Raw genomic sequence first — 11,352 nt, 5'->3', positions numbered from 1 at the left:
GTTCTGTAAGGTGAACCTGGTGGCGCGGCAGCGTGAAAGATCTTGATGAATGGCTACATGGCGCTACGTATTTATGGGTGTTGACTATCTTATAACTCAGAGTCCCCTCATCATTTTATAGGTTCGTAACATGATTCAGGAGTAAAGCTCTCAAAAGAACGCCACCTTACCCTATTGATATGCCTCAGCCCCTCTCAGCCCCTCGACTACCACTGTACAAAGGAGCCTCCAGCTCAAAAGACATGACTCGGCCCCTGTCCAGATGACCTGCTGTCCCGAAGCTTTCTACTTGCTGATTAGTCTGGCCGCCCGCCATCCCTACAGCAAACTGCTCCTGGTGCTCTCCTGATTGAGCAGTAGTGGCAACGACTACAGGACCCCCCGAAAGCTCTGCCTTCTCGAATTGCATCGCAGCGGGAGTGACAGCTACGCCGTCGGCTTCCTGCGCCATTTCTCGTCCAAAGACTCCCTCATCTTTCCCCGGGCTTTTCCGACGCCGCCACCAGGTCCATATGGCAAACGCCATGCCGACGACAAGTATGGGCATCACAATCTTCAAGGCGAGGGCAGCGTTGGCGCTGACGCCGTGGTCCTGTGATGTTGGTCCTCCCTCCTCCGGCGTGGTAACCCCCGAGCTCGTGCTTGCACTTGCAGACCCGACTTCCCCGCTCGGCGTTGTACTCCCGGTCGTATTGCTCGAGGAGGGCGTCGGCGGCGGCGGCGGCGGCGGGGCTGGTGCCTTGAGCACGACAAACGTACTGCTCTCCAAGTGGTTCGTCGCCCCCGTTGCGCCGTCATCGCTGCGTATGTAGTACCAGTCTACCGTAACAAAGTCGCTTGTAGCTGCTCTGCCGTCCAAGAGTATAGCTGGTACAGGCCAGGTGTGGTAGACGGCCGTTGTCCCGTTGCATTCTCTGCCTGTCGGCAGCCATGCTGGCGATGCAGAGCCGTTGGAGGGCGGGGGCGGACCGAATGGCGCGTCTGGATCCCACTTCAGCGTCATGTCTGGTGGTTCAGACAGACGTGTCGAGTGTCAGCAAGCGGGTCGGAACAGAAAATGTCTGTGTGGTTCTAGGAGTCTGGGTTTGGGTTTGGGTTTGGGAGAGGACAGGTACGCACTGATCATAGGGGGATATAGCACGCCGTACTGCCCATTATCCCCCTGCACATTGACAAATGCTTCGTAGTGGACGTGCGTGACAAACGTTTCGAGAATCGGTAACACGTGCGTCAGGTTGAGCAGGTCCGATTCGGCTTCCAGAATCGTTGCGGCGTTCGGCGAGACGAACCCCGGGGGAGGGCAACCACTCATGGCCGCCGTGGTTGATGGCGATGTTCTCCAGTATGCTGGTTTGTATGGGGTGGTTTGTTGAGTAAACCGGAGGTGCTCGCAAGTGTCGCTATTGACGAACGGTGAAAGACACGGCACTCGAGCTATCGCCCGCGTGTTTCTCGGCAGCAAAACCATGAGGTGAGAAGAACCAAGATGAGGGGGACGCAATCTCTGTCAGGGCTTGCAGAAGGGCCGGGCTTGGGGGACCCAGCCTCATGCAGTTGGTTCCCAAGATTTCTGCCAGGTGTTGGCTCAACCTGCAGCATGCAGTTGGTTCCCAGGATGTCTGCCCAAGTGTTGGCACAACCAACAGCGCAAGATTCGGATCCACTCGCCGGTTGACGAGTCTGATCCACCTTGACGCCAGGCAACGTAGTCGCACTGTGTATAGAACACCTCATTCTAGCTGAAACCAAGCTTCTTTGAGTGTTGCGTGTGCTAGCCTGTGCTCTTCACTCGACGTGAGCACTGCTTGCTTGGCCTTGTCAAATCCTTGTGTTGGGGGTGCCTTGCTCGATATCATGTCTCATGTTCGATGCTCCATCTTTATGAAGATCACAGTCCAGGTGAAATGTCTTCTCGGCCTTCCCATCGCGAATCTTGCCTGAGGAGAAGAGGAGATCAATCTGTTTGGGCATCCGCTGGCTTATCTCAGCGTATGGCGCCCCCACGCTATAGGAATGCTAACATCGTTGTTGGCGGCAAACATACAGAGAGTCCTATTACTAATATGGTTAAAGAGGAAGGACAGTGAGAGTGAGCTATACGTTACTGACCGAATACCTCACAGCACCCTACGCATTCTCACTACTCCGCACCTAACAATAAACATCTCAGCTAGATACAGCTATAGCACAGTCAGCCAGGTTTCACGATCCTACTAGCACCAGTTGGGTGATTGGCGGGGCTGGATTGGATTTATGTTCTGGGAGATGCGTAGCACAAGACGTATCGTGGTATCTAGGGGTTGCCAGTTTGTCACTAACTGGCACCCGTGACTGTACGTTTTCCAATAGAACCAAAGGTCAGGCCTGGTTGAGTATCAGCTCGCAAAACCAAAGCAGGTATCGCGCAAGAGTGGAAATCACGCTCAGCCTCTTTCAAACGCCGCCAAACCGCGGGGACAACTGCATGTCCTCGATTACGGTTCAAAGTTGAGCAGTATTTTGCCGGCGCCAAGAGTCCAGTGTAGCCAGTAGTTGATCCGGGCCGTTCCCATGGTTTGGTTTCGACCTTCATTTCGTTACTCGACTGATAGCTACCTGGCTGGTCCGGAGCGCACTATACCAGCTCCCTCCCGCTCTCATGCTTCGTTGGGCCCGATACAACCCCGGAACCGTTCCGGATTTGAGGCGCCACCCACACCAGATAAAGCAGCTCGACGCGTGTCTTATCGCTGTCTCAGACCCTGGCATTTAGAGTTCGAGGCTAAGGGTATCACACCCCTCCGATTTCTGCGGGGAAAGTGGAGTCGCCTGTCCAGGGGAAGCGATAAGGCTGGGAACGTCTGCTGCGGCAGGAACGTCGGACAAGAAACGGCAAGGACGGCCCTCCATGGCGGACGATTGCGGTTTCCAAATCACGACATATTGGCAGGAGCACACATAATTGCTTCCCATCAGCTACTGAATATGGACGAAATCCAGGTCGCCACATCGTCTCAGCGCCGCGGCGACAAGCGGCGAGCTCCCTACGCAGCCAGAGCCTGTGATGCGTGCCGCCGACGGAAAGGCCGCTGTGACGGCCGCAAGCCCTGCGAGCACTGCTCTGGAAGGTCTATCGAGTGCATATACTCGCCCCAGCCATCGGAAGCTTCCTCGGGCTCGGCACACCAACAGCAACACCGCCATGAAACGCAGGGTCACGATGCCACGGAAGACCCGGTGAACAACCTGAGTGGACTAGTCTTGTCGCTCCAGGATCAACTCAACACCCTCACGGCATTCATGAGAGATCATCAGCAGCAACAAGCGGCCGCAGCAGCAACATCCAAGCCGGCGTCAGCGTCAGCACCAGCACCAGCAGTGGACAGGAATAGTACGCAACCATGTGAAAATACCAGCAGCAGTAATCCATCGTTGTCGCCCCAGGGTCGTGACGTCGCCGCCACCCCGGCATCGCTCTCCGCTGCTGCAGACACCGAGAACGGCTCATCTCCTGCAGCCAACTCGGCCATCAAGCGCACGGCCCTTCCGTTCTATGGGCCCACGAGCCCAGAGTACAGCCTCAATGCGGCAAAAATCACCATGTCTACCCGCCACCAGCAGCTCTTGCAGCAACAACGGCGGCAGCAGGGACTCCGTGACCCGCAGCAGGCATCTCCTGTCCGCCTGCGGGTGCCGAGCCTCGCTGACGAGATGACCGACGAGGACAGTGGTGGCAGCGGGGAAGGTGCTGGCGGGTACGGCGATGACGACGACGACGATCAGTGTAGCACCCTCGTCGAGGACGGCGATCGCTACAGTATCGTGTCCCTCGACAAGGCAGCCCGACAGCCAGTCTACCTCTCTCGAGGTCTGCTGCGGTTCGCCAATGAGCTGTCCAAGAAGGAGACCAGCCGACTCCTCGGCGTGTACCAGGAAATCATTGGTGGGATTCACCCCATATGCGACGTTGACGGGCTGATGCGGCAGCTTGATCGCTGGTACGGCTTGTCCCCGGCTCCAGGCAGCGCCCAGAGGCAGCGATCCAGCAGCACTATAACCACGCGGGCTGAAGTCGCCAACGAGACGGATCAGCTGCTGATGCTCGGGCTGGCACTGGCCACGGCCCTCAGCGCCGAGGCGGTGTCCCGTTCCGAGCTCGCGCGCGAGCTGTATGACGGCTTCAAGGACACTGCCATGTCGAAACTCATTACGGCGGCCGTGACCACGGACAAGGATGTCGTCATCGCTCTAATGATGGGGTTCTACGAGTACTTCAACGGCCGGCTGCAGCATGCCTGGCGCATGTGTGGGCTCGCGGGACGTATGGCGATGCAGCTGGGCATGCACAGCCGCGAGATCTCGCAGCGTAACGAGAGCCAGGGGCGGTTCGCCGAGCTGGCGACTGTGACGTGCAGCCTGGTGATCCTGGATCGACAGTGGAGCGCCGCCGCCGGGCTGCCGCCAAACTTCCAGATGTCCGACTTTGACTCGGCACAGCCTGGCGCGGTGCAGCACCCGTACCTGAAGGCGATGATGTCGTTTACGCTCATGAGCCACAACTTCAACGAGCCCGTCACGCGGGTGGCGTCGGGCGAGACCTCGACCATCGATGACGACGCGCTGGACGTGGTGGTGTTTCAGGTCGAGCAGTGGCGGAGGCGGACGCTGGAGAAGCAAAAGTTTGTGCACCCACGGGCGTGGGAGTCTCCAGCAGCAGCCAGGCAGACACCCTCGTGGATGACAATGCTGTACCTCCGCGCTAACGCCGTGCGTGCCATTCTGCTCCGGCCGTACTTTCTGTCGTCCTCGTCCACGCCGTCGCTTTCGGCAGCCTGCAAGATCCGCCCGGCGCTCGACCTCATCACCGACTCCATCGACACGCTGCTGGTCCTGGACCGCATGACCGACACGTACCGCAAGCAACACCCGCAGTTCCAGCACTTTCTGGCGTCGGTCTGTGCGCTGCTGTTCCTGGTTATAGCATACACGGAGCAGAACGGGAGCAGCGCCTTTGCCGAACTCCCTGGCGCGTCGACGGCGTGGTACGCAGACAAGGTGCGGCAAAACTTCCGCAAGGCTCTTGCGCTTTCGGCCGCGTACCGGACGTCGTCGCCTGCATCGAGGCGGCTGTGGAAGAGACTGGTCGCTATGAAGGGACCGCTTATCCGGCAGGGCATATTGGCGCGGGAGGATGGCTCTGCTGGGGAGGGGGCGACGGCAGGTAGCGGCAAGGAGAATGGTTTCCCTAGTGTGAGGGCTGAGGCTGCCAGTGGCGATCAGGGCCATGGTGCTGGGCGGAATACACAGAGCACCAGCAATAACATCACCAATCCTGGCCGATCCGCGCAGCAGTACACGGCAACCTCGGGACAGAACATGTCGGCCAAATTCCAGCCAAGCGGCACCAACGATTCCATCATGGATCGAGCTATGCTGCACAGCAGTTCGAATATTGTCAGAGCAGGACAGCCACTTCCTGCGAATTATACGCCCGCTGCAGGCCCCCCCGGTATCACTACCAGCGGGCCAGGCAGGATGACCCGCAAGGCTGCTGAGAGCACCTTGTCTACTGCAAACGCCACTGCTGCCGCACAGGCACTGATCAACCTGAACACGGTGACCGACTCGGCGGCAGGGACGGGAGACTCTACGGTGACTGGCTTTGGAACTACCACTCTGCAAAATGACGTTCCAGGTGACAATAGCGAGGAGCTCAGTTACCTCGACATTTCTCGAGTCAGCAACAACATCAGCAGCAGCAATGGTGGCTACAGCCAGTACCAACAACACGCCCGGCTCTCGGCAGGGTTTATGGACCCCGGCACGACAGGGTTTGGCTCGGGGCTCGCAGCAGAAGGGAGCGGCAGGGATGGGCCGGGTAGCAGCGGGGACGCGGATCTACTTGCTGGTGGGAACGGGCCGCCTCTTACGAATGAGTATTTTACGGGACTGGAATGGCCTACGTGCGATGGGGTGTATTTCTTCTCCGAGGGAAGGTTGTTTGATATATGATGGCTGCACGTGGCCTGCAGAATGAGCACTGAAAATAATCACGCGCAGCATCCTCTTGTGCTTTAGCATGACATCTCGATGCACAGGTCACCGCGGTTGCTTGTATAACCCTTCATCATATTGAAGCAGAAAGCAATGTGAAATACACCAACAAGATAGAAAGATGGGAATCGTGGCACCGACTACTACCCACCAGCCTCTGCACCAGCCTCTGCACCAGCCTCTGCACTCCTCTCCGCCGCCGCCGCTTCCCTCTTGGCCTTCCAGTCGAACCCATCCCAGCGCTTAAAGCTGGCCGTGTGGATCCCAAAGCTGTCCAGCATCCTGCCCACGCTCTGGTCGACAATGTCCTCAATCGTCTCGGGCTGCGTGTAGAACGCGGGGACGGGCGGGAAGATGACGGCCCCGGCCCTACGCAGGGCGAGCATGTTGTCAAGATGAATATCGCTCAGCGGGGTCTCACGGACCGCGAGCAGCAGCTTCCTGCCCTCCTTAAGGCTGACGTCGGCGGCGCGGGAGATGAGGTCGTCGCACAAGCCCGCGCGGACGGCGGCCAGGGTCTTCATGCTGCAGGGGACAATCATCATGCCGTCGTGGACAAAGGAGCCCGAGGCGATCGGGGCGGAGAGGTCCCGCGGCGAGTAGGCCCTGGTCGCGAGGGAGAGGATCTGGGCCTCGGTGAGTGGGGTCTCGTATTTGCCTGTGGCCATGGCCCAGCGGGACATGACGAGGTGGGTTTCCACGTGTAGGGTCTGGAGGAGCTGGAGGAGGCGGATGGCGAAGACGGTGCCGGTCGCGCCGGTGATGCCGATGACCATGCGGAAGGGTCGTTGGGAGACGGGGAAGTGTGGTGGTTGTGGTGGTGGCTGTGAGGTCGTGGTGATGGGTCGGTGGTGGTTGCTGGCGGCAGCATTTGGTATTTTCGTTGTGGCTGCCCGCCGGGTGGCCAGCGAGAGGAAGCGGTTGCATGACCTTGACGGAGGCATTTTGGTTGAGCAGCCGAGATGCGATGCTGTGAGATTGCAAAAACCTCACCGTCAGTTTGCCTGCTGATGTCGGGTCGTGCCAGGATCCTATTGTGTATAGTAAACTCGGCAGTGGGGCTTGGATCGTGTTTCCTTGGCTGGTTCCGCCGTTCCGGGCGTGGCCACTTATACCTCGCTAGCACCTTCCCTTGTATACACGCGCGTTTGCTGTGCAGCAGGCAGTAGCAGTGGCAGGCTCTAGCAGTCACAAAGAGAAATCAATAGCAGCCACTGACCACCATGGACGGCAGCGGCACCCAAACGGACCCGCGCGTCATCGACGCCCAGCTCGACTTCCGCACCTTCATCGACCTCCTGCGCGACGACGGCGACCTCGTCGACATTGAGCGCGAGGTCGACCCACACCTCGAGCTCGGCGCCATCGTCCGCAGGGTGAGCGAAACAAACAATAAGGCACCTCTGTTCCATAACCTCAAGGGCACGACCAAGGACGGCCTCTGGCGCGCCTTTGGCAACGCTGCCAGCCTCAGCGGCCACGGCCCGGACAGGTTCGGCCGTGTGGCTCGCACCTTCGGCCTACCCAGAGATGCAACCTGGAAACAGATATGCGCCCGCACCCAGCTCGCAAAGTCGGCCAGCCCACTGCCTCCCAACATCCTCGAGACGGGGCCGTGCAAGGAGAACAAGATCCTGGGCGCCGACAATATCGACCTGCACGCCCTGCCCGCACCCAAGCTGCACCACGAGGACGGCGGCAAGTACATCCAGACTTATGGCGTGCACATGCTGCAGACCCCCGACAAGTCGTGGACCAACTGGTCCATCTTCCGCGGCATGATCCACGACCGCAACCACATCGTCGCCCAGGTCAACCCCCGCCAGCACAACTACGTCGTCAAGGAGAAGTGGCGCGCCCTCGGCGAGACGCAGGTGCCCTGGGTCCTCGCCTTTGGCATCCCGCCCGCCGCCACCCTCGCCGCCGCCATGCCCATCCCCGAGGGCGTCTCCGAGGGCGAGTATGTCGGTGCGCTCGCCGGCCGCCCGCTGGACGTGGTCAAGGCGGAGCTCAGCGACATCCTCGTGCCGGCCAACAGCGAGATCGTGTTTGAAGGGTACATGTCGCTCGAGGACAGGGCCATCGAGGGCCCCTTTGGGGACTATCTGGGTTACAGCTTCGAGGACGACAAGCGCATGCAGCCCCTGTTCCGCGTCGAGGCAATCACCTACCGCAACAACCCGATCTTCCCCGTCTCCGTGCCGGGCAGGATCACCGACGAGTCGCACACCACGGCCGCCCTGGCCGCTGCCGAGATCCTCACCTTCCTACAAGCCAGGGGCTACCCGATTAAGGACGCCAACGCGCCTCTCGAGACCATGGCGACCTGGTGCGCGCTGCAAGTCGACGGCCCGGGCCTGCGCGCCCGCGTGGCCACGCCCGCCGCGTTCTGCACCGAGCTGGGCGAGCTGCTGTACTCGCAAAAGTGCTCGATGCTGGTGAACCGGTTTATCCTGGTGGGCGAGGACGTCGACATCTACGACTTCCAGGACCTCATCTGGGCGTTTGTCACGCGGTGCCGGCCCGGCCGGGACGAGTATTACTTTGACGACAAGCCCGCCCTGCCGTTGACGCCGTATCAGTCGCACGGCGGCGGGGACCCGACCAAGGGTGGCAAGACGCTGTCGGACTGTTTGTTTCATATGGAGTACGAGGGCGGGCCGAATTTCTTAAAGACAGACTTTGAGACGAGCTACCCGGCCGAGGTGAAGCAGAAGGTTCTAGATACATGGACGGCCATGGGGTTTGACTAGAGTGTTTACAAAAATGCTATGGTTTTCTCATCATAATTGCACAATCTTTGTTGGCATGCTCAAGACATGAACATGATGCTGCTCAATACTCTGTTCGTGATACTGCGTGGCAGAGGTTTGTCACAAGTCCAGTGATTCTCGTTGTCGATGTCCGCCCGAAACCAGAGTGTGGAGGCGCCTACGGTGCTCCACTCCGGCTCCGACCCGAGTCCGGGGCCACATCGGGCCCGGGCCGGGCAACGGGTCTCCTCTTTCCGTTGCGTTCCGCTTGTCGTCCGGGGACGCAACGCAACACTCCGTAGCAGTCTTCAATTAGCTGGGACAGTAAAGCCAGGGTGTATGGGGGGGGGGGGCCGTATGAGAAGCGCATTGCAAGTGACGATCGAGAGGATAATTGGGAATAACTATAGTGGCGCGCCGTGGCTGATAGCATCTTGTAGTAAAGGAATCCTTTTGACGCATCTTGGAAACTTGAGCAGCTCAAGGGAGCTTGTCAGTTGTTCAGCAAAGATCCAAGCCATGGTTGCAATTCCACTGGACTCGTACGACGTGGTCGTCATCGGCGCAGGTAAGCCGCTGGCCGTTCGTGCCCAACCGAGGCCACAATGTCTGCCACTAACACCGACAAAACAGGTTGGTTCGGCCTCTCCGCCGCAAAGACGTACCTCGAGACACACCCCGAGGAGCGCCTTCTGGTCGTCGACTCGGCCTTGAGCCTCGGCGGCTCGTGGGCCAAAGACCGCCTCTACCCGGGCCTCAAGTCCAACAACCTCTACGGCTCGTACGAGCACCCAGACTTCCCCATGCTCGAGGAGGTGTACGGCGTCAAGCCGGGCCAGCACATTCCCGCCGCTGTGCTGCACCGCTACCTGACCGACTTTGCCCGGCACTTTGGCATACTCGAGCGGACACTGCTCAACACCAAGGTGAAGCATGCCACTCAGGACGGCCGGGACGAGTGGAATCTGACCCTCCGGACGACGACGCCGGGGGACTCAGAGGACACAGAAAAGACCATCCACACTAGGCGGCTCATTGTCGCCACGGGCCTGACCTCGGAGCCCAACCTGCCCACCTACCTGGGGGAGGAGACCTTTACCGGCAACAAGTTCCACGCCAAGGACTTCTGCCTCCACGGCGACACCGTGTCCACGGCCAAGCGCGTGGTGATCGTAGGATGCGGCAAGTCCGCCTACGACTGCGCCTACGCATATGCTTCAGCCTCGGCACCGGCAGGCAGTGGCAGCGGTACCCACGTCGACCTGCTAGTCCGCCCCAGCGGCCAAGGGCCCGTGTGGCTCGTCCCGCCCTACGTGACGCCGTTCAAGCGGATGATGGAGGAACTGCTGCACACGCGGGCGCTGACGTGGTTCTCCCCGGCGCCGTGGGGCGACGAGGACGGGTACCCGGCACCGCGGGCGTGGCTGCAGAAGAGCGCCCTGGGCCGGCTGCTGACGGCCAACTGGTTCGCGACGATGCACAACGAGGTCGTCGAGACCCACGGCTTCGACGACCCGGCCCACCCGGAGCTGTTCAAGCTCAAGCCCTGGCAGCCGTCGTTCTGGACGGGCAGCGGCGTCGGGATCCACAACTTTGACTCGAGCCTCTGGGATCTCGTCAGGCAGGGGCGGATCAACGTGCACGTTGCGGATGTGACCAAGCTGGGCGGCGGTGGCGGTGGCCAGGTGCACCTCAGCAACGGCACGGTGCTCGAGGACATTGACGTGCTGTGCTGCGCGACGGGCTGGAAAAAGGACGCCACGCTGACCTACGACGGGCTCGAGCTGCGCGGGCTGGGCATCCCGTCCGTGTCGGCCGCCGAGCAGGCCCGGCTCCGCACCGCCGCGGACAGGGAGATCCTCGAGCGGTTCCCGATCCTCGCGAACCAGCCGGTCCTGCGGCACGGACGCGAGCCGGCCACCGAGGAGGAGCCCCTGCGGTACTACCGCTTCATCGTCCCCGCGGGCCAGGTCTCCAAGCGCAACATCGCCTTCGCGGGCATGGTCTCGACCGTGAGCACCGCGTGCTTCGCCAACGCCCAGGCCCTCTGGATATCGGCCTACTTTGACGGCCGGCTGGCCCGCGCGCCGCCCACCACCCAGGACGAGCTGCTCAGGGAGGTGTACCTGCACACGCAGTTTGGTAAGTGGCGCTACCCGTGCGGCTACGGGGGCAGCCTTCCGGACTTTGCGTTCGACGCGCTGCCGTATGTCGACCTGCTGCTTAATGATCTCGGTGTGAAGAACCACCGCAAGACGTCGCAGGTCGCGGAGCTGCTGGAGGCGTACAAGCCTAGGGACTACAAGGGGCTGACTGGGGAGTGGCTGGCTCTGCAGGGGAGGAAGTAGGTAGCTGTCTATTCTGAATGGAAGAGTTTCTTTGCGAGTTGAGATGAAATTGACGTCGAATCTGCCCACTGTGAAATTGACTTGGGCACTCTGTAGAGGAGTGGAGGTATAGCACCCTTAGGCATGCAGCGTTGTGTATCACTATTCGACGCACTATGGGACTCCGCTATCCGTCGGCACGCACACCAGAAACATGTCTTTTGGTTCTGCATAAAGCT

The 11,352-nt window shown here is 60.3% G+C and overlaps 5 protein-coding genes across 5 annotated transcripts; 3 read left to right on the top strand and 2 right to left on the bottom strand.

The window, feature by feature from the left end:
• Positions 1-184: 184 nt before the first annotated feature.
• On the bottom strand, positions 185-1,312 carry B0I36DRAFT_363520 (uncharacterized protein; the record flags this gene model as incomplete). Its single annotated transcript, XM_046158820.1, has 2 exons — positions 185-1,005; positions 1,120-1,312. The coding sequence occupies 2 exons, from the start codon at positions 1,310-1,312 to the stop codon at positions 185-187; spliced, it is 1,014 nt and encodes a 337-aa protein (XP_046011197.1).
• A 3,648-nt stretch (positions 1,313-4,960) lies between these two features.
• Positions 4,961-6,044, top strand: B0I36DRAFT_324733 (uncharacterized protein). The gene has a single exon (XM_046154151.1). It carries the CDS (start codon positions 5,128-5,130, stop codon positions 5,989-5,991), a length of 864 nt encoding a protein of 287 aa, XP_046011196.1. The 5' UTR covers positions 4,961-5,127; the 3' UTR covers positions 5,992-6,044.
• Positions 6,045-6,176: 132 nt separating this feature from the next.
• Positions 6,177-6,977, bottom strand: B0I36DRAFT_363518 (flavoprotein; the record flags this gene model as incomplete). Its single annotated transcript, XM_046158819.1, has 1 exon — positions 6,177-6,977. One exon carries the CDS (start codon positions 6,975-6,977, stop codon positions 6,177-6,179), a length of 801 nt encoding a protein of 266 aa, XP_046011195.1.
• A 279-nt stretch (positions 6,978-7,256) lies between these two features.
• Positions 7,257-8,786, top strand: B0I36DRAFT_245227 (putative 3-octaprenyl-4-hydroxybenzoate carboxy-lyase; the record flags this gene model as incomplete). Its single annotated transcript, XM_046150140.1, has 1 exon — positions 7,257-8,786. The coding sequence occupies one exon, from the start codon at positions 7,257-7,259 to the stop codon at positions 8,784-8,786; it is 1,530 nt and encodes a 509-aa protein (XP_046011194.1).
• A 519-nt stretch (positions 8,787-9,305) lies between these two features.
• Positions 9,306-11,134, top strand: B0I36DRAFT_374603 (uncharacterized protein; the record flags this gene model as incomplete). Its single annotated transcript, XM_046160290.1, has 2 exons — positions 9,306-9,354; positions 9,420-11,134. The coding sequence occupies 2 exons, from the start codon at positions 9,306-9,308 to the stop codon at positions 11,132-11,134; spliced, it is 1,764 nt and encodes a 587-aa protein (XP_046011193.1).
• Between the last annotated feature and the right edge of the window lie 218 nt (positions 11,135-11,352).

This window comes from Microdochium trichocladiopsis, assembly GCF_020744255.1.
Source record: "Microdochium trichocladiopsis strain MPI-CAGE-CH-0230 chromosome Unknown B0I36scaffold_6, whole genome shotgun sequence".
Classification (NCBI taxonomy): domain Eukaryota; kingdom Fungi; phylum Ascomycota; class Sordariomycetes; order Xylariales; family Microdochiaceae; genus Microdochium; species Microdochium trichocladiopsis.
The sequence above is the reverse complement of the archived record's forward strand: the minus strand, read 5'-3'. Positions and strand labels throughout refer to the sequence as shown.